Raw genomic sequence first — 23,151 nt, 5'->3', positions numbered from 1 at the left:
AATAACTGGGGGGTGCTGTGTTATCCACAGGGGAGGAGGCATATGGATTTAAGGGTAGGTCTTAAAGGAACAGTTCGATGTAAAAATAAAAACAGGGAAAATAGGCTGTGCAAAATAAAACATGTTTCTAATATAGTCAGTTAGCCAAAATGTAATGGATAAAGGCTGGAGTGAGTGGATGTCTAACAGACACAGAACACTACTTCCTGCTTTTCAGATTTCTAACTCTGAATTAGTCAGTGATTATAAGGGAGGCCACATGGGACATAACTGTTCAGTGAGTTTGAAATTGACCCTCAGCATTCAGCTCGGATTTAAAAGCAACAGTTATGACCCATGTGGCCCCCATCAAGTCACTGATTGATTAATGCCTTGTAACCAATCAGTGGAAACCAAGAGAGCTGCAAAGTAGTGTTCTGGCTATTATGTTACACATCCAGCCACTCCAGCCTTTATACATTACATTTTTGGCTAACTAACTATATTAGAATTTTTTTTATTTTGTATAGCCTATCTCTTTGCCCAGTTTTTATTTTTATACTGAACAATTCCTTTAATATGACAACTTTTTTCTCATATGAGTGATAAATGATATCCCTTCAGTGAGCACCAATAATTTGGTCTTTTGTGTGCTACCACCATTAATGTGGACACGGTCTTGTGGTAACATGGGTGTAGTTTAAAATGGATGTGGTTTAAAAACGGAATGGTCATCACTGGCTTCCATTATCGGCCCTCGGTACCACAGAAGTTGGACAGCACTGCCCTAAACCATGATATTGAACAATCTTTGTTCTTTTCAGATATTTTGAGAGTTGCTTTGAGGATCCCATGCTGTCACTCTTCAGAGGAGAATCAAGCAGAAACACAACTTGCAATTGGCCACCTTAAATACTTTTCTCATGACTAGACACACGAGCTAACAAGCTAATCCAACCAATTTGATGTTGCCAGTAATCAGTATTGAGCAGTTACATGCATTCAAATTAGCAAAATTACAAGGGTACCCACATTTTTGGACAGCCAGTTTTTCACATTTGATTTAATGCTTCACTAAAAATCTTTGTTCAGAAAGCACCCCAGTACTATTTTCTCCAGTTTCTTTTAGTGTCCTCAGAAGGAGAACATGGACACTCTGTGGCTGGAGCAAATGATCCTACTACGGTGTGGGTCATGCCACACCAGGGGCCAGTGAGTACATTCTACAGTGCCTCTTCAGCCAGAAGGTTGTCAGCAACTGAAGAAGAGATGCCCTCCTGCCTTATGGCTCTATGGAGGCTGCAGGCAAAGCACCTTTTCCCCTGAGGCTGCCGTTCCCACTCCACGGAGGCCTGCACCAGCCTTTACTACATGGGAGACTATTCTGGGTACAGAACACTGGCTGCACAGGTAGTGAACTTCCTACCCCCCATCCTGCTTGCCTCACTCCTCTCACCTGCCCAACTCACGCCGCATTCTCAGGAAGCTGTTGTCAGGGATAGGGGCCCTCTCCCAAGCTGCAAGATCTCCATCCTCCCCTCTTGGTTCACTGCAGCGGTACTTAGCCACTCCATTCTGGCCCCCAGCCATCCTCTGGTTAGTGTTCCTGCCATCTCCCCGACTTGGCGCCTTTTTTATGTCATACGACACTCCGTCGCCAGCGCCAATTCGCCATGCCCCCGTTGCCATCGTGAGGGACAGACGCATTTTTACAAGGTGCCAAACATATCCGTGAGGCAAGTACTTAATCTATTCATCACAGGGATACCTAATATAGCAGTTTGCTTCTTCCAGGCACGTGTGAAGCACCGCACATACCCTAATCTGACTGATCAGTGGGTTCCCACCATCCGCCCCGCCTCCATGACCATTACATCATACCTATATAGACATAGAAAGATAGGGGAAGAACACCATGGCAGACAAAGCAGAGCAGACTTAGCCAAATCCTCAGCACCTGCAAGCATGACACCTCGAGTGTCTTAATTTGTATGCGCAGGTTGCAGAGCTAAATTTTCAGTCGCTTCAAACTATTATCTTAACTTGGAAGTTGCTCACCTCACCCACCCTAAAGAAATGAAAATCTATAATAAATCAAGCACTCCCCCTCTACAAATGAACTTATGTTTGTATAGGCTGCCCAGATACATTTGAGAAAGTCTGGGGTGTATGGTTTGCTATGACTGCTACGAAGACACCCCAAAAATCTAACTAGCAAAATCACCTACATACTTGGGAAGAGATGCCAACGCAAGCTCACGCAGCCCAAACCCCCCTCCCCATGTAACTCCTAACAGACATAGGACCTAACAGACCCTGTGGTAGAAGGCTTAATACAGGCTGTTCTCAAAACCCTTAATGTTGAGGATACAACCTCTACTGCGGAGACTGGGAAGAATATTTTCAAAAGACAGAAGAAGACCTCCTGTGTCTTTCCCGCTTACGAACATTTAGAAGAAATCATTACATCCCAGTGGAAGACCCAAGACCATAGTGTACAAATATCCAAAGCTTTTCTCTAACATGCCCCTTCCCACAAGAATGCATAGATCTGTGGTCCTCCCCTCCTACAGTCAATCCACCAGTTTCCAGACTGTCAAAGGCTACCATGATCCCAGTAGCAGATGCAGCATCCTTCAAGGATCCAATAGATAAGAGGTTAGAAGGTCTTTGCAAGAACAATCTTCACCGTAGCAGGAACACCATTCAGAACAATGTTCGCCATCGCATGGGTGGCAAAAGCCATGGAGGTCTGGGTGGAAGAAGTAGCACAACTGCTGGGATCAGAGGACCCATCACTGAGGAAGGGCCATGCGGTCCCGAAAAGTTAAATCACTTGAAAAGTGTTGTATAGCACCATTGAATACATTAGGGATCATCCCGTTTCACAGCCGAGTAGTCATCTTACATTGGGGGGCACAGCCCTTCCCTCCCTGTTAAAAATCAACTGTACATGGTTTGGTGATCATATGGATGCCTACGTTTAGTTCTCCCGGTTGGGAGCGTTTTCTCATGGGTAAAACCGATTACAATATTATTAAGGGGAGACTCCTCTGTTTTGGGTGATATGGTGTGCTACTTTAACGCCATGGGGCAGATTTATCAAGGGTCGAAGTGAATTCGAGGGAATTTTCGAAGTAAAAAAATTCAAAATTCCAGTCTAGTCAGAAAGGTGAAAGATTGACATTCACTTAGCAGGACACATGAGTTGCTCACCTTTTCCTCCTAGCCCGAGCAAGTCGAGAAAAACCTAGCACTCTGACTTTTTTGGGGTCTTATGTATTCCTTAAATTTATGGCTGACCTGCCTGCTGCCTTTACTGCTCACAGCTCTTACAGAGATAAATCAGTCAGACAAAACAAAAAATCCTCCTCCATACAGCCACAACTGTCGACTTCTGTTTTTCCTCTACTTGCTCAGGCTAGGAGGAGAATTTCAGCACCGCATGTTGAATCCTGCACAGTGAATGTCACCCTTTTGCCTTTCTGAGTAGACCAAAAGCAGAGTTTTAGTAAGGCATTTTAAATAAAGCATTTAAAATATTAAACATGGTGCAGAGTAGAATTGATTTTTTACTTAAATTTTTTTTGTTACTATTCCTTTAAGAAAGTTTCCCTTCTAGAAATTAGGACCACACTTAGGTGTCCATAATTCGAAATTAGCCAAAACCTTAGGGGAATGCCTGTGAATAAAGGGTAACTATATACAGTTCTATTCAGTTCCTAAATGTGACCACTAGGTATCCGTACTTAGGAAACCTATTTATTAATTTGTTACCGGTTGCAGCGTATGACTGTGCATCCTTTATTTTCTGCTTCTCTGGTGCAGAAGGGTTGGTATGATTTGTACAATTACATTACATACAAATACATTCTTATGGTAGTTTTCAATACACAAGCCTAATCCACAGGCACCACTTGGCTCCAACCTCATACAGAATGCTTTTTAAATAGGCTGTTACGAACCTCAATTGTGATGGCTGGAAAGATCAGAATACCCCATAGCACAGATCATATACCGTATATACTCGTGTATAAGCCGACCCGTGTATAAGCCGAGGTACCTAATTTACCTAAGAAAACTGGAAAAATGTATTGACTCGTGTATAAGCCTAGGGGCCCCATGTCAGATTTCAAAATGTGAATGTGACCCAGCCGCAACAATTGGGGGACACTGGGCAGGTACCTGTTACTGTCTGTGACTGACTGTGTCGCCGACCGGATTTCATGTTTGCTTCCCTCTGCCACCCCTATTTCATGTTTGCTTCCCTCTGCCACTTCCCCCCCCATCTGTCGCTCTCCCCACCCTGGCTGCTCTTCCCTCTGTCACCTCTGCTCTTCCCTCTGTCCTTCCCTCTGTCACCTCTGCTCTTCCCTCTGTCCTTCCCTCTGTCACCTCTGCTCTTCCCTCTGTCCTTCCCTCTGTCACCTCTGCCCCAGCCGGACTGCCTGTGACTGCCTGTGTCGCCGCCCGGAGCAGGTCCAGGAGCTCCGGGCGGCGCGTCCTTCCCTGCCGGCGTTCGCTTTCAAAATGGCGGCGCCCATGGCCGCCACGTGGGTAGCGGCCGGCGCCGCTACCCACGTGGCGGCCATGGGCGCCGCCATTTTGAAAGCGAACGCCGGCAGGGAAGGACGCGCCGCCCGGAGCTCCTGGACCTGCTCCGGGCGGCGACACAGGCAGTCACAGGCAGTCCGGCTGGGGCAGAGGTGACAGAGGGAAGGACAGAGGGAAGAGCAGAGGTATGACCCGCGTATAAGCCGAGTTTGAGTTTTTCAGCACATTTTGGGTGCTGAAAAACTCGGCTTATACGCGAGTATATACGGTACAATGCTTGCAGTTGTATGTTATACAACTGTTTTGAAATGAAAAATCAAAACCCCTCTACACCCAAATGGGATAATTTCCTATGCAAGTGATTATCACATCTTTAAACTAACACACCTCTCCACAGATATGAACCTCTAGTCTCTGGTGTTGTCATGTCCTCAACACCTGATGCTTGTGTGTTTGCTAAAGTAGGATGTACTGGAACATCAAATACACTAGGCCTGCTGATCTAGCATCAGTGTCCAGCCTCAATAATGCACATGACTGAATAAAAGCACACATCTAGCAAACTGCCCAAAATTAGAGAAGCTGTTGTAGCAGCTAAGATGCCTTCCCTCAAACTAAGCCTTCCCACAAAGTTAAGGACTGTTGTAGAATAACACTAGCTTGAGAACCAGGTGCATCTTTCAAAATTTGAGATACAGGACCAAACATACTGTCTTTCTCTAGACTCGCCCTCCTGTCCACCTCCGAAGAAATAATCTGTTTTTGGCTCCACCCTCCTCATATAATGCCAGGCTTTTTTTTCCTGTTCTGCTGGAGGTTAGGACAGTAAATGTATTTTTTTTTCTCTTTATTATTATTTACAAAAGAATTTTATTTCAGGGAAGACACCTAACATCTGGTTGTCATTTACCTACATCTCAGGAGAGATTACTATTACTGTATTTACTGTATATGGCTGAAATGATAATAAAATCCACTTGACTTGAGATGTCCGTTGGGCCTGATACCACTCCAGAGGACTGGTAGGCTTGGGGAGAAATTGGGAAGCAGCAGTCTTTTAGAAATAAGCACTGCTGCCCGTTATAAGACCGCGCTCCCTGCTTTGACTCCTTCACAGCAACTGGCTCCCTCGACTCTTCTGCAGCTCAGGTGCCGAACGCCAAACATCACACAGCTTCCAAACCCGCACTTCCGGGTTGCGCATTGGCGCCAACACGCTGCGTTCCACTTAGCTGGGCCATGGGCGCCATTTTGTTTCTCATTGGCTCACAGTTTTTGGAAGCAACGGAGTGGAGCCTGCTACAGACCGCAAGTCAGGTCAGATGCTCTTTTAAGAGCCAGTTATATCTGGGACCTATAGATTAAGGGATATATCATCAAACATTAATCTCCAGGGAAATGCATAACAGGGGGGTTAAGTCACCAGATCAAGGGCCAGTATCAATAGTAAGGGCATATAGGTACTACTTTATGGTACTAAGACAAACTCTTTATCCACAGTATCATTATGGAAATAGCCTTGGATAGAAAAGACATGTCAAACGCCACTACAACTCCTAGGAGGAAGGCAGCAGACAAGAGATAACACAGGAAAAGTAAAATCTGCAAGCACACCTTACGCAAAGTGAGTAAGGGACATGCCAACAATGCTATGAACCTGATTCAGCTCCAACACTATCCCCGCACCCAATCCCACATGGTACACAGGATAGCCCCCTGATTACTGATGCACAGGATCAAAATCCCTCCACATAAGCAAAACCACCACAGCTAGAGGAGTTATTTGATTGGATTAAAACCACTATTCAATCATCCATTGGAAAAACCCCAGTTCGCAGTAAGAAACTGAAGGCCCATTTAAGCATAGAGTCCAGCTCCTCTAATTCTAATGGGGTCAGTGATCAGGATAGTGGTCTCGAGCCAGGAGAACTTTCGGTGAGTGAAATCTCCTCTGATGATTCAGACACCGAACACCAATACCGCTCTCTTAAACTCCTATTGCGTGAGATGCTGGCCACACTAGAAATCAAAGACGAAACAACTACTGCCTCAAAGGCCGACAGTTTTGGGGGTTCAACCCAGGAAATCCAGGTCTTTTCCTATTTTTAAATCAGTCTCTCAAATAATAGAGAAGGAGTGGTCCAAACCAGATCGCAGATCCTTACTGACCCAGGGGTTCCTTAATACTTACCCTATTCCAGAAGAGCAAAAGAAAGTCTATTATAAGGCTCCCAAAATAGATGCATTTGTAGCTCATCTCTCCCGAAATACCACACTACCAATGGAGGAAGCAGCATTTAAGGAATCAATGGATAAGAAGATTGAGGTGTCTCTAAAAAAAGGGTACACTCACTCCACAGCAATTCCGTTTCTGGTGCCAGGAATTATTAAAAAATCCTATGTCGCCAGAGCAATTACAGGAGGAACTACAATGGATTTCTTCAGCCTTAGCATTCCTATCCGACGCAGCCATGGACACTGTAAGACTGGCAGCCAAGGCCAGTATGGCCGACGGGCTCTATGGCTACGTCACTGGTCGGGAGATACAGCGTCCAAAACCAAATTACTTAACCTTAGGTTCACAGGTGACACACTGTTTGGCCCAGACCTCTAACAAATTATAAGAAGGTCACAAGTCACACATTATAAGGAGGTCACAAAATAGACCCTACAAAAGACAATGGCACTCACAAGGTAGGCCATTTCGCTCTTTCAGAAACACTTCCTTTCGTCCATCACAATCCAGCGGGGAGCAAAAGAAAGGCAGACCATCCTGGTCGGCTTAATCATGACAAACCAGGAAGTCAGGCCCCCCTACTAAGTCCTCCTCAGCCTGACTTGCTCAGGCCACGTGGGGGGGGGGGTGGTCAGTCATCTTCAAACATTCTACCCTATCTGGCAGACCCACACTCAAGACAATTGTGTACTCTCCATTATCAAGGACGGGTACAGAATTCCATTCAACACATCACCCCCTCATATGTTCAGAAGATCGTCAGTCCCAAAAAATCCAGACAAATTAAAAAATCTCTGGTCCATGGTCACAGACATGTTGGAAAATGGAGTAATCAAGGAAGTCCCCCCTCAACAACAGTTCAAAGGGTTTTACTCAAATCTATTTGTGGTCTCAAAGAAAAAAGGAAAGTTCAGACTGGTATTAAATTTGAAAACATTAAACCCATTTGTATCCACGCAAAAATTCTGCATGGAATCAATACGATCAGTGGTAATGGCAATGTCAGAGAACTGCTAAATGACAAAAATAGACTTTCAGGACGCTTACTTGCACGTCCCAATCAGGGAAGAATCTCAAAATTACCTCAGATTTACAATCCAACATCATCATTACCAGTTCAAAGCCATGCCCTTCGGTCTCTGCACGGCACCAAGAGTATTCTCCAAGGTACTCAGCCCACTAATTGCGCACCTCAGGCGCAGGGGCATCGCACTCACACCTTACCTAGACAACTTGCTCATCAGGTCAACAACATACGAGCAGTGTCTAGAGGATACCCAAACTTGTGTCAGAACTCTCAACCAACACAGGTGGCTCATAAATCACAAAAAGAGCCAGCTTAGACTCTGCTCTACAGAAAATATCACTGACAGCCGAAAAGATTCAAACAATCAGGTGCACGGCCCAGCACATCTGTCTTCAACCGACAATATCGGCGGAGTTGTGCCACCGAATGCTGGGCTACATGGTGGCAGCGCTAGAGGCTCTACAATTCGGCAGGTTCCACATGAGACACCTTCAAAATCACTTTCTACAACACTGGAACAAAGATTACTTCAATCTGACACAGCAGATTCAGGTGACTGGTCCTGCCATTACGATGGTGGGAGGCGGACTACCTCAGCCTGCAACAGCTAGACCAGGGAGAATGGGCACTACACGCAGAAGTCTTCGACGAGATAGTGTACAGATGGGGAACTCCAGACATAGACATGGCGCCAAAACACAATTACAAAGTAACTACATACTGCGCCAGGTCACAGGACCCAGGGGCAGCGTATGTAGACGCCTTAGTGATTCCGTGGAATTTCAGCAAGGTCTATGCCTTTCCCTCGCCAGCTCTCCTACAAAGAGTAATTTGCAAGATCAAACAAGAGGGGACACTAACTATTCTCATCTAGGAGGGCATGGATCTAGTAAATATGTCAGTACCTCCTCCGTGGAGACTACCTTTACGCCCACAAAAGGTCAGATCAACCACGACAATCTACCAATACTGTATTTAATGGCGTGGCTATTGAAACCGAAATTTGTCTCTCAAAAGTTTTCTCGACAGGGGCCACTGACATTTTAATGAAAGCCAGAAAACCAGCCACCACAAAGATCTACATAACTAGATAAAGTTTTCCTCAAGTGGTGCAACTCAAATGGGGTAGAGTGGCAACAGGCTTCCATTCAAACTATAGTGGAATTCCTTATGCAAGGTTTCCAACTGGGGCTATCTCTCAAGGGCCAGATTTCAGCACTTTCGCTCCTACTCCAACATCAGTGGGTGAGGGAACCAGACCTAGTGCATTTACCAAGGGGTGGGTAAGGTTAGGCCCCCTTATAGGGATCCCACTCCACCTTGGGACCTCACTACAGTTCTTACAGCACTACAGGGACCCCCATTTCAGCCCTTACCATCTTGCCCTCTCAAGTTTCTCACCTGGAAAATCAAGTTCCTTCTTGCAATTACTTCAGCAAAATGGGTGTCAGACATGGCAGCTTTATCCCACAAAGAACCATGGCTTATACTACACCAGGACAGTGCAGTGTTTAGGACGATTCCATCGTTTACACCCAAAATAGTCTCCGCATTTTATATTAATGAAGAGATTAACTTTCCGTCTCTATGTCCAAGTCCCTCTAATGTCAAGAAGTCCCTAAACAAACTAGACTTAGTTAGGGCAATCAGATGCTACGTAGACAGATCCAAGGCATATAGGAAGGCGGATACTTTTCTAGTCACTTATGGTAATAATAAAGGGTCAGAAGCATCTAAACGCACGATAGCGAGATGGCTGGTGGAAACCATCAATTGTGCATGTGACCTTAGCAAGAAAGACAGGCCCTTTAATATAAAGACACATTCCAATGAAAGCAATGAGTACATCCTGGGCATAATTCAGCTACCCCCGAGCTAATTTGTAAAGCGGCCACTTGGGCCTCTATCTACTTTCGCAAAATTTTACAAACGACGTGTATTTCACTCTGCCCCTGCAGCGTTTGGGAGAAAGTTCTTACAGGCCGCAGTACAGCAACATACCCTCCCTAGTCTTGGGACAGCTTTAGAACGTCCCCATAGTGTCTGCAAAGACAGGAGGGCCAGTCTAGAAAAAGGAAGATTTTACTTACAGAAAAATCCTTTTCTAGATGGCCCGAACTGTCAGTGCAGTAAGCCCCACCCTTCAGATAGTTAGGTTCAGGTCAGCTATACTAAAGGTAGCGGACAAGTTACTGATGTAGTTGTACAGTTGAGTCCAGTCATGATATGTTATGGTACTGTATGTTGCATGCATCTCCTCTAATTGTTGGCCTCAAGTTTGCGTACACTTTTGGCATTACCCAACATATAATTTGGACAGACCCCTATTAGGCAAAAGGCAGGGTATAACCAAGAAGTTCAAGGAATAGGACTACTTAAAATGAATTCAAACTCCTCTAGAAGTACATCTCATTAAAAAAAAAAATTATTGGACATAAGGTATACATCCAGGCTGCTTATAACTACATTACCAACTGGTGGACTTGGGTACAATTTGATTAGGGGAAAAGCCACATGAAGACATTTTGTCATTGCATGGAAAGTACACAAATGCTAGAAATCTACCCCAATTGTCCAAAGCCAGCAGGAATAAACTAAATGTGCTCTGTTTTGCCTAGTGACAGATGTATTTCATATATATATATATATATATATATAAAAAAATTGCCGGGCTGCACCTTGTATGCCAACCCCCCCCCATAGTGCTTCAGCACAAAAAGCAAGCATGTTTCTTTTTAAAGGGCTTCAATTGCATATATTTTAACACATAAAACACGTGGAACAGTAATTCACTGGTTACAATTGTTGTCAGCGGGAAGCACTGGCCACCAGAGAGACTACAAAAAGAAAAAGTCTAATATTTATGATAAATGCCACTGGTAACAATATAAAAGTTAGGGGCTGCAATTCTGAACATTTTTAAATAAATCAGTTAAGACTTATTGCATAGTTTGGAAATATTTACATGACATTTTCATTGCTTTCAAAATTAACAGAATGCCATTATAAGAAGTTCTCAGCGGCCAGTTATGGTATTAAAAAAAAAAATTAAGCCAGGTTTATTGGAGAGACTAGTAAAGCAAGTTCAGCCATTTGTATATGTATTTTCAAGGTTCAGACAAATTTACAGCATGTAAATGAATCAGAACTGCAATGAACCAAAAAAGCCCAAAAAAAACTTTATTCACAACTGTATCAATGTGCACCAAACACTAAATTTAAAAAGAATTAAATGCTTAGGACAAAACTAAGTCTGTTCAATTCCGTATGCACCCTTTTTAATAACCGTGACTGGAGACTGATGTAGTAGAAATATTTTCAGCAAAAAAAAAAAAAATTGTAGCACGGTGTTAAGCCATCACATAAACATGTTGCATAAAATGCAGAAGCATACACTGAACCAATGCTTTAAGATTATTCACGCTAAATGGCATCAATATCAATGTCGTCATCTTTATCAACAGGCGACTTTACAGTCTCCACTTTAGGAACGCTTACAGTCTTTGAATATACAACCTATTGAGGTGGGGGAAAAAAAAAAAAAATTAGTACAGATGTATATTTAGGCCAAGCCCTTTTAGGACAGGTACTCTTAATTTGTCTAACACTCCGCACTTAAAACAGGAATATTTTGTAACTATATGTATTGACCAATTGTTTCATTAAATGAGACTGTTGTCAGTCAGGCTGATTTAGTGAAATTTTTTGCAAAAAACCCCATTAGCCTAGCCCATTGTTCAACTTCCTGCTGACTCCTTTCCCAGGCTGTGCAGGGGAGCTGGAGGTACTGTGCACACTGCACTGTAGGGTAGGAACCAATCAGCAACTAGACTATTAGCTATCTCCACTCCTACAGAGTTTCTGGCAGGGACCGTTAGGACACACCTAAGGGGAGCTCCAATAAAGGGGCCATTATTAAAAGATACTAGTATGTCAACTTCATATATTATCTAATATTACTTACAATATTAAGATGGGTTTTTAGCTATGCTATGTGTCTAATTCTGCTGTACAGTGCTGCATGAAAAAATGTTTCTATATAAAAATATACATGGGAAACCATATACTTGCCTCTATATTCTCATCATCTTCCTCATCCTCCTCCTCACCACCAGAAGACTCTTCTTCAGCCTCCTTGAGCCATTTGATGAATGGGTCTGCTTTTGCACGTATATCTTTGGCAAGTTCTTTAGAAACATACTTTTTTGAAGGCTGAAAGTGGAGGAGTCAAGTTTATAGGATGTTGGAGATCACATCATAAAACCATTATTAACTAAACAAGCAACACAATCCCTTAAATTTCCTTTTCCACTAATCCATCTTTTACCCAAGCCATGGCAGTCACAGAGAAGGGAGACTAATTGGACTGTACTTTTGAGGGGCAGGAGGAATGCCTTACCTTGTCGGCCCAGCTGACTATAACCTCCTCTTCAAGGAGATCTGCATCATACATTTCCTTCAAGATATGTGGTATTTTTGAAAGAAGGTGTGACTGGTGTATATCTACAACGCACTCAAATCCATGTAGTAGGTACTTCTGTGCTTTTTTGTTGTTGTGGCAAAACTGTAGTGACAAAACAAAAAAATAAGAAACCTTTTAATGTGTTATACTCTTAGGCTTTCATAAAATAGCTTTGCTTAAGACCATCTTGCTCACTACATTTCATAATACTGACCCGGAGGAAATGACGCCTGTATTTCTTGATCTGTTCTCTGATCTTGTCATCAAAAAGAACTTCAGATAAAACCAAAGGTCCCATTGCTTTAACATCAAGCCTTTCAGCTTCAGCCAAAATGTCCTTATCAGAGGAATCAATTACACCCTCTTCCTTCTTTTTCTATGGATAAAAAAACCTCAAATGTTTGTAAATATGTTTACGAATACCATCATATAGTTGGAAACATTTCATGTTCTTTTGTAAATAATTTTACTTGAGTATTAGATACATTGCTTCCTTCTGCCAAGAAACTGTCCTTTAAAGGGATCTGTACCCAAAAGTTAATTCACAATGACATGCTTTTGTAATTGTAAGCATCCTTCCAAAATCAATTTTCAATGTTTTTAATGTTATTTATAAATAAGAGCCGTTTTAGTTACCAATTCTATCACTTTCTGTTCTCTGGTTCTAACTCTTGACACAGCAAAATAGAAGTGCCAAACTGTTTAACAAAGCCTCTTACACAGGCTTTTTAATTTAATTCCCAAACACTTCACAGCGGCCCCAGTGGGTCAGATGAGTTAGAACAGTTAATATAAAAGGCACATTAACCTCAGTTTCATGCAGACTAAGGTTTAGTACTCATATTAGCTTCTCTAAACATTTACCTTAACAAAGTCAAATAATACGTTAACTCTGTGTTCAATAGGTTTTTCCAAGTCTTCACTAAGAGTAAGATTTTTTGCATGATCGCTTATTTCTTCCATTCTGCGTCTCTGAGCCTCTGCTGTTGTATCCTCTCCCCAGTCTTCATCATCATCTTCCTCATCTGCATCCTTAAGGAAATGTTATTTATAAGGGCATTGAGGTTAGAGGAACATGCTTCATTCCATATTAAAACATTATTGCAACACAAAAATAGTAAGATTACAGAAAAATGGCTTACCCTACGTGGAGGACTGAGCTCTGTTAGATCTTGGGACTCGTTTGCTGCAGAACCATTTTCTTTCTCTTTGCCCTTTCTGTTTTTCTTGTCCTTTTCCCTTTTTCCTGCATTGCTGTCTACATTCTCTGAAAGGAAAAGAAATGTTGAGCATTTACATTTACAGCTACAAGATGTTCAAGCTTATACAACAGTGCATCTCACAAAAAGATTACTGCAATAGGTTACGCTTGTTTTATTTAGCAAGCGAAAATTGGGGCAAAAGACTAATAACATTTGCCACAGAGTGTTGCTTGCAATATAGTGTAACTTAAAAGGGAACTATTGTGAAAATGAAAGTGTAATATGATTCCTCATACTGAAATAAACCTTCTAAATAATCAATTAAAAATTCTGCATAGTTTCTGAAATAATCAAGTTCATATTCACTATCCCTCTTTAAGCATCGGTTTCTCTTCATTCTGTCTTCATGCAGGAGTTGGGTGTCAGATAATGATCAAATATATTTTATGGGGGGGGGGGGGGCCTGCTTCCAATTATCAAAATCTAACAAAATAACTTTTGCACAAATTCGACGTGTAGTGCTACAGGATTTTTGGCGATTTTAATAAGAGTGAGTTCTAAAACATCTTCTAGGCAAAAGGACCCACCTATAACATATATTGGTCTAACCTTTAATGAATATCAGACACCCAACTGCTGCATGAAGAGAAACAGATGCTGAGAGATGAATAGTGAAGATTAACTTGTTTTCTGAAACGGTACAGAATCTTAGAAAATTCTATTTTCAGTATGCTGAAGCCAATATTACATTCATTTTCGCAATAATTCCCCTTTAATATGGCCTGAGGTAACAAACCTATTGGGGTAACTTTATTATAACAAAACTACTTAAAATATAATAATAATAATTTTTCCCCTTTAGAATAATCAGCTGTAGGATACAAGATATGTCAGTGCATTAAAAAATACAATGTGCTTGGAAAAAAACCTTTACCTGGTGGATTTTTGAGTATGAATGTACAGAGCTTATGTTTAGTGTCCAGCATGCCTCGGTAGCCACAGGCTTTACAGGAATTGCCTATTGTTTGCTTCTTGGGATTGACATGCTGAAAAATACAACATATTTCAAATGAGATTTCAGAAAAACAAAGGACACCCCAAACCACTCTTCAATCTACAAATTTAAAGAGTCGGCATTCATTTTCTGCATTTCTATGCATTCATATAAATGTTAGTGGCAATTTTCAGTTAGCATTTACACAAAAATCAGCACTACATATTTTCCAGTTATATTCCAACTACTGAAAGTCAGTGTTCAAATGAATGTCTTCTTGCTTAACTGTTCCACCTCAGAATCTATGAATTATTTTATTCTTTTAGTGTTCTAATCCAGCAGGGCCACTAAATACGAAGAGATCCATAGGTTTTATCATGCAGTGCATGTAGAGAACCTTTGACTATACTGACAACAGAAAATACTGATGTGGTTTGAATAATACAATTATATTACAAGTTAGCATAAAAGGGGATACCAGGATATTCATTTGAAGTAAAAATTGTATTAAAACACATACAAAAATATTATAATGTTGACTGTTCAGGATTTTGACCTCATTAGGGCGAATAGTTTTAAATGGCCAGGGGACTTAATGCTTCATGAAATAATAGGCTTCATACAAACATCACAAATAGCAGACAGTCGAAATTTGAAATGAAAAACAAAAATAAAATCGTACCAGATCAGTTTCAGGATTGTCACATTCAGGACACAGAACAAACTTTTTAATAAATCCATCCAACATATCTTGCAGTTTATTTGCCTCGTGAGATCCATTGACAATGAAACGGTCATTCTTAACATCAAACTGGGTCTGTGCTCCCAGCTCACAACCAAAATATTTGGTGGGATCTGCAATAAAATAAACACACACACACACATATATATATATATATATAATAAATGTATTTAATACAGGATAGCTGTGCCCCTCCAGGGTATTAAGGCCCCAGTTGACCCACAGTGTCAACTAAACTTTATATACATGTAGCTCACACCTGCCCAACACTTGTGTGATAAAAACATCAAATCTGGTATCTTCAACCCACTGACGTGTCCTCAGTCAAAAACAAAACCCGAGACAGTCCATTTTAAGTACTGGAAACAGATCTGTAGGGTATGCATTAGTATTAAACATTTTAAGGACAAGACAAATTCTACTTACAGGTTGGAGGCCGATTAAGCGCCTTTGCAACATCAACCATGTTGACTATTACTGTCTTTATTCCATTTCCTTTGCCCTCTACCTGTAAAATAAATAAGGAACCCAATGAGCAGAGTTAAGTGAAAGCATTATTTTAGAGTATTGCTGTAGAATATAGAGGGGCTACATTACCTTGGCAATCAAACGGGGCATTTTGTACCGATAGAACTGATCGGAAACACTTCGGTTGACATTGACAGACATTTTGGTTTATTATTAGCTCTTTCAGTAAGAGGAAATTGTCTTGGATTGCAACTTTTTGGTATCTTCTGTCTGGAGAAGACTGGATGACATAAACGACTGCAAGAGTTCTCGGTCTCTGACATGAAAATAATTTCGCCACCGAGGCTGCAAGCGTCTTGCTTGTATGCTATGTTCCCCCAATACAGGTACCAATGGCTGCGCAACAGCTCTACAGGAGAGACACAGGAACATTACCATTAGATTCAATTAAGCAAAAACAAGTTTGGCACTGTAGAATATCAAGGGACAGTAGACCCAGTTTTAACAGGGGTTGAATGAACAGGGCTTCTGCTGAACATATTATTAATTTCTTTATCTTAACAAGGAAGTTTAACCTACTCTAGGTTTGGTCCTTAAGGGTAAATAGAAAAATAACAACGAAATCGGGAATAGATACTCCCAACGCAGGAAGTGTGCTGCTACTTTCTTTATTAACATGACATGTTTCGAGCTGTGGGCTCTTTTTCAAGTGTTACCGGTGTACATTCCCCATATTTAAAAGCTGTGTAGACAGTTGGGACTGTCCAAACAAAAAAAACTTTATCTGCCTGTGCCCCTTTCAATTGGGTTGTTAGGGAAATGGCAATGAGAAACAGAAGTTAGCTGCAGTTTCCAGTCACTCCCTGTTAGATCCCATTGTTTGGGACAAATGCGGGCCACCTGTGTGGATATCCAATCACAAAATATTTGCTCAACTGGTCTGTAGATATTCTCCTAAACAACTTCACACATCAAATATTAATGACAACTATTATCAAAGGCGGAAAGTGCCAGTCTCATACAACAAAATCAGGGTCACAGCTAAAATGCAAGGCTGCTCCAAGCAGAGAAGATTAGGGCACGAACACACATGTTTTTTAAAAGACCGACCGCCGCGTAAATGCTCTAACCTATTGCCATTGCTCCAAGCACGAAAACTTACTGCCAGAAATGTGCACTAGGTTTACGTGGTCTACCTTTCTTTAAATAAAATGCATGTGTGTCCATGAATAATGAAAACCAACGATGTTCCAGCTGTATGGACCCAAGTAAAGGTCTAGGCTTTGTCATTTGCACTTTAAGTGCATCCAGTACTAGTTTGTTTGAGGAACAACTTCAGAAACACTTTCTTTAACAGTGAGCCCTCCAGATCTCTCTGAGATAGCTTATGGGTATGTTTATGACCCTGTACAGGAAAGGCAATATAAACCAAGCAGTAGATAAGGGTGTCTGTTTTATCAATGTCTTCAAATTATATATATATTTGTAGAAATATTTACATACACACACAAGCTATGTGTGTAGATTGATGCAAATCATTCACTAGTGCAACCCGATAATACAAATACAGTAAAAGACAACTCAAAACTTCAGAAGTGGATTACCAAGTGAAAAGAAAAGCCTTTCCTCAACTCTAACGTGCATAAATGAAGTTTCAATATGCTGCGTCTGGATACTGGTTATAAAGAGTTAACACTGTTTACTTGGGGCCAGATAAGGATAATTATAGGAGGTGAGCATTTAGCCCTTGGGAGGCGTCAGAAAACAGGTAACTCACCAAGGACTATGGGGGTTAGACAAACAAGAGTGAAAAGACAGCTCTCAGGGAGCTCAGGGCCAGCTGCTCATGATGACTCACAACTGCAGCACTGAGTCAGGAGTGGTATCGCGGCCACGCATGCGCAGACAGGCCAAACGCTCCCACCCCCTTATCTTTTATACCCGCAACCCACCTTGGCAATATCGGCTTTCCGCCGCCAAAAGCACCTATTCATCCCGCCCACTTATAAACACCCCGCTTCAATTTGCCCGGGACGCCCCGTATCCGCCGGCCTGCAAAATGCGTCACGTCTGAAGTCACGAGGCACGGCAGCCATTTTACAACAATATCCCCGCTGCGGCCTAGATTAGGACGAACGTTCAACCCCATTAGCCTTCCGGTCGGTGCGGACACAGCCGGCTCGATAAAGTTAAAGTCACGTGCTGTAAGCCCTAATGCTTTAGGTACTGATGTATTATACTAAATAGGGAACTTTCCACATTCGGCCCTGAGTGTTAATAGACTTGCCTCACACTGTTGCGGAGAGTATTGATTCTTACACTGTTGTAGCAAGATTAGCCGCAGGTACTCACCGTTTTCGTCCAATAAAGACATAAACACAACGCTGCTCGCCCTGGGTGCGATGAACGGGAAGGCAGGAGGAAACGTCTTTACGATGTACACACACTACGTGCGTTTGTCGGGGGCGGTGGTGGAGACGGCACAGCACAACGCTGGCCAACACACCAGCTCAAAGCTCCGAGGTATAAACTGCAAAACAGGAGACACCCTCCAGCCGGGGGATCTAGAGAAAACGACACATGATGATTACCGACTTGGAACTAGCGCGAACCATCTGCGCAGCGAATGGGTTAAAGGCGTTGTTAATGAATAATTAAGTCTTTGGTTAATTAAATGGCGGCAGCTGTTTCGATGCAGCGCATAAACTTAGGGCCACACTGACTCATCACTCACCTCAGAAAGCTTCTAGCTGTCTCTAGCACGAAAGCGCAGAGAGCGACTGTGGGTGTGGCGCAGAATCTTCGAGCAGCCAATAGGCTATGCGCTCGGGACACTTCCCCAAGCACCGATTGGTCGCTGAACGTGCTTATCAATAGCTTTAACAAATAGGAGCAACTATGTAGGCGGAGAGCTCGCGATAATTTTAAGTGGGAGGAGGTGAGGAAGACTTGATCACGAGGGAGTGAGGGACATGTTTGCAATGGCGGTTGGTAGGGACCTGTGGCACTCTTGGGTTTACATTTCCCAAAAGGGCTGTGTGCTAGAGAGCAGAAGGACATGCGGCTTTCGTGTATATTTAAGTTCTAGTACTTCGTTCATGTAGCCACGCTTTGCCTTCTGTCTTATGGGATAGGTCACTGTTGATATCTGCTCTTTTTGTATGGAGTTCATACCACTTTTTTGTTGTTTGCTTTTTTTTTAGTCTGCAAATGCTTTCTGACTATTTGGGCTAGTACAGCAGAGTGGGGTACATCAAACATAAATAGCATTCAAAAATTTAGGGCACCAGGCAACAATGGAATTGTTGAGTCCCCATCACATTTGTGTCGGTGCAGCCCCCGACGCATTTGTGTTGGCGCAGCCCCCCGACACATTTGAATCCGCGCAGCTTTTTTCAAAATGATTTCATTAATAGAATTCTGCACTGAAATACATTTCTTAAAAGAGCAAACAGATTTTTTATATTCAATTTTAAAATCTGACATGGGGCTAGACATATTGTCAATTTCCCAGCTGCCCCAAGTCATGTGACTAGTGCTCTGATAAACTTTAATCACTCTTTACTGCTGTACTGCAAGTTAAGGTGGCCATAGACTCCAAGATCCGCTCGTTTGGCGACATCGCCAAACGAGCGGATCTTTCCCCGATATGCCACTAAACTGCGTGGCTATATCGGGGGTAATTCGAACGTTCGGCCGTATGGCCGAACGATCGAATTACGATGCGTCAAGCGGCTCCGACGGGTCGGTCGGGTAAAAGTCCAACCTTCACGATCGATATCGTGGCCAGATATCGATCGGGAAGACCCGTCGGAAGCCCCCTACACGGGCGGATAAGCTGTCAAATCGGTCCAAACGACCGATATCGGCAGCTTTATCTGCCTGTGTATGGCCACCTTTAGAGTGATATCACCCCTCCCTTTTTCCCCTCAGCAGCCAAACAAAAGAACAATGGGAAGGTAACCAGATAGCAGCTCCCTAACACAAGATAACAGCTGCCTGGTAGATCTAAGAACAGAGCTCAATAGTAAAAACCCATGTCCCACTGAGACACTTTTAGTTACATTGAGAAGGAAAAACAGCAGCCTGCCAGAAAGCATTTCTCTCCTAAAGTCCTGGCACAAGTCACATGACCAGGGGCAGCTGGGGAATTGACAAAATGTCTAGCCCCATGTCAGATTTCAAAATTGAATATAAAAAAATCTGTTTGCTCTTTTGAGAAATGGATTTCAGTGCAGAATTCTGCTGGAGTAGCACTATTAACTGATGTGTTTTGAAAAAAACATGTTTTCCGATGACAGGATCCCATTTAACTATTTAATGTAATTGCAACAAGAGCAATTATTGTGCTGGATGACTAGTAGCATAATAGACTGCTTCTATGAAAACACGGAAAAGGAAAAAATGGAAACTTAATTATCTACCTTGCAAGGACTTAAAATGGAATGGCTTAAATTTCCCCTTTTAAATTCTATTATTCTCAGACAAACCCCACTTAATGTTTTGCTAAGGATATTGAAAGGTGTAGTAGAACACCAGCTTTGGGCTGCAAAATGAATCCTGGAAGTAGCTGAAATGTAAGGGTTGGGTAGGATCCAGTGCACAATGAGGATGAAGGCATATCATCCCCACCACTTAAAAGGGTGGTTCACCTTTGAGATAACTTTTAGTATGACATAGAGAGTGAAATTCTGAGACAATTTGCAATTGGTTTTAAATTTTTTGTGGTTTTTGAGTTATTTAGATTTTTATTCAGCAGTTCTTCAAATTGCATTTTAAGCAGTCTAGTTGCTAGGGTGCAAATTCCCCTCACAATCATGCACTGATTTGAATAGGAGAGGCCTGAATAGAAAGATCAGGATTATCAAGTAACAATAACAATACATTTGTATCTTTACAGAGCATTTGTTTTTTAGAAGGGGCCAGTGACACCCCTTTTGAAAGCTGGAAAGAGTCAGAAGAAAAAGGCAAATAACTATAAAAAATAGTAATGAAAACCAATTGAAAAGTTGCCTTAAAGGTGAACCACCCCTTTAATGTAATGTGAGTTAGCATTTCTAGTACATTCAACAAAAGCACAGGGTAAAGGGACCATAGGCACAGTGGGTACTGACTGCCCAAGGGCATTGTATAGGGGGAGACATTGGGGCATATTTATCAAAGAGAGAAGTTAGAGATCACCACAGTCCAGTAGAGTGAAAATCCGCCACTCTTCATTCATTTCTATGGGATTTTTAAAAGAGTATTTATCAATAGGTGCAAGTTCGGTGCCTACTTTTTTCCTGCTTGCTACCTGGGGCCAGGAGGGAGGTCAGGGGGCCCACTGGGTTTTTCCCAGTGTTCCGCAGGCCCAGTCTGACCCTGTACAGAAGGGGCTGAACTTGGAGTTGGAAGAAGAAGATTGCTCTGTGGTGTTTGCTCAGAAGTATCCCCGCCAGTGCAGTTTTAACAAGGTATCAGGTATGTAATTATAATAAATGGGGGTGCATAACATTTGGCACCCCTACTGATTTCACCTTTCCTTCCCTTTTAACTAGTCTTATTGCTTTTTGGTAATAATGACACTGATTCCATTATACAAGACCATTTACAGTATCAAGCTTAAAATTGGCCATTTAGCAACACTATTAAAAAAAAAAAATAATAACAAAAAAAAAATCAGGATCAGCACACTGTTAGTAGGGAAAATGTGATTGTTTATTCCACAAAAAGAAGCATTTTATCCGACGTCTCGCTCCGACATGGGGACCAAGGATATGGTGCAACTTAAATACCCTCCCCACATTTTCATTATGGTGCCGGGATGACATTACCAGTCCATATATAGTTCGTAGGTTAAAGGTCCATTTTTTGTTTGCCTTTTAAAAAAAAATGTGCAATGTTGGTGTCCATATTAAAAAAGAAAAAAAGCACAATCTATATATAGAAACAATGAAACCATATTACTTACAGATTTGGAAATTATTCTTATCAAATGCAGAGATACATTGTATATATTCCTGTCAAAATGAAACAAGTCGTATTAATTGCCTTCCTTTTCATGTACAATAAAGACTTATCAGCTGATCTCTGCGATGTTTTATTTAATTTCAAGTTAGGAAACAGTTCAATTGCAATTATCAATTTAACCCTTTAGGGATAACACAGTCCCATTCATCAATCCAAAATGCTTCGCGTTTTAACAGTAATTTTTCAAGATCACCACATCTTGGTACATGAAAAGGTACCAGGCAAGCCAGCAAAGCAGATCCGGCAGCAGCAGCATTTAAGAGGAGACAAGCCTTGCTATGCAGTAGACAAGTGGCCTGCTTATTGCACCAATTTACCCAGCATGATTGAGTAACCAGGACAATTTTCTCTTAACATTTGATACATTTGAGATGCTCTCTGTTTAGAAATAAAATTCAAATGTTGCAGGGTTTAGAATTAAAAAAACAAACAAACTATGGTTTACTTTTCAGAACAACCTAAGCTTTCTAAATCTTCCTGCATGTTTGTGTAATTCTACTTCTGTAACAAAAATTCAGAGTACTTAAAAAGAAAAAAAAACAATATTTCAGAGAATCTCGAGAAATAACGTTTTATTATGTGCGCAAAACTATTACTGACCTGAAAAGGCCTGTATGTCCTAACTGCCAATGCAAAGTGTGTTTAACTGTAAGGAGACTGCTTACGTTTAAATATCAAATACCCACAGAAGTACAATACCCAAGTTTGAATGCTCAGCACCAAAATGATACATAAGATGACTCCAGGAAACAATATATTTTTGGAAACTATATATTCTGCCAAATTCAAGTAGTATTGTCACTTGTTATTTTCATACTTTTCGTCTACTTTCCATCTTTCATTTTGATTTCAAAACTGCTACCTGCAGAAAAAAATATAAATAATTAAAAAAATTAATACAATTGCAAATTGTTAAATAATTCTGCTGCCTACAGCATAGTAAAAGATACTTTGATCCCATTCAGGGGTCACTGTATAATCTATAGGAAAGAAAGGAAATCTATGACCAACAAATTGGAGACCATGTAATCTAAGCAAGTCAGCTAAGATAGTAAAATATCATTCAAAGGTATTATGTTTGGGCAAGCAGTACAATAATTATGCATAATGTTATCAACACTTCTATTAAATAAATTAAAAGGGAAACAATAATTGTAATGCAGGTAGAATGATTCAAAATAAAAAATTGTCCGCGCAGGTCATGTGATACAGAGGCACATTTAAAGGGGGTTGTTCACTTTTGAGAAAACTGTTAGTATGATGTAGAGTGATATTCTGAGATAATTTACAATTGGTTCTCATTTTTTTATTATTTGTGTTTTTTGAGTTATTTAGCTTTATTTCAGCAGCTCTTCCATTTGCATTTTAACAGTCTGGTAGCTAGGGTCCGAATTACTCAATGCAAAACTCAAATGCAAAACCATGCATTGATTTTAATAAGAGACTGTGATGTGAATAGGAGAGACCTGAATAGAAAG

General features: G+C 41.5%; 1 protein-coding gene and 1 non-coding gene across 4 annotated transcripts; both read right to left on the bottom strand.

The window, feature by feature from the left end:
• Positions 1-10,203: 10,203 nt before the first annotated feature.
• Positions 10,204-18,532, bottom strand: eif5.L (eukaryotic translation initiation factor 5 L homeolog). 3 transcript variants are annotated; one of them, XM_018230579.2, is made up of 12 exons: positions 18,399-18,532; positions 18,017-18,228; positions 15,794-16,073; positions 15,623-15,704; positions 15,137-15,309; positions 14,395-14,506; positions 13,401-13,525; positions 13,123-13,290; positions 12,473-12,634; positions 12,196-12,360; positions 11,868-12,008; positions 10,204-11,312 (listed from the first exon to the last, which is right to left on the bottom strand). In XM_018230579.2, exons 3-12 carry the CDS (start codon positions 15,863-15,865, stop codon positions 11,220-11,222), a joined length of 1,293 nt encoding a protein of 430 aa, XP_018086068.1. In that variant the 5' UTR covers positions 15,866-16,073; positions 18,017-18,228; positions 18,399-18,532; the 3' UTR covers positions 10,204-11,219. The 3 variants fall into 3 exon arrangements, with proteins under 3 accessions (XP_018086068.1, XP_018086070.1, XP_018086069.1); XM_018230581.2 differs by lacking the exons at positions 18,017-18,228; positions 18,399-18,532 and adding an exon at positions 17,617-17,755; XM_018230580.2 differs by lacking the exons at positions 18,017-18,228; positions 18,399-18,532 and adding an exon at positions 17,442-17,591.
• Positions 13,570-13,692, bottom strand: LOC121397462. Its single transcript, XR_005963687.1, has one exon. It is a non-coding gene; the product is annotated as a small nucleolar RNA SNORA28 (small nucleolar RNA).
• Positions 18,533-23,151: the final 4,619 nt, after the last annotated feature.

Source organism: Xenopus laevis, chromosome 8L (assembly GCF_017654675.1).
Source record: "Xenopus laevis strain J_2021 chromosome 8L, Xenopus_laevis_v10.1, whole genome shotgun sequence".
NCBI lineage: Eukaryota > Metazoa > Chordata > Amphibia > Anura > Pipidae > Xenopus > Xenopus laevis.
Note: the sequence above shows the minus strand (reverse complement) of the source record. Positions and strands in the feature narration are given on the sequence as shown.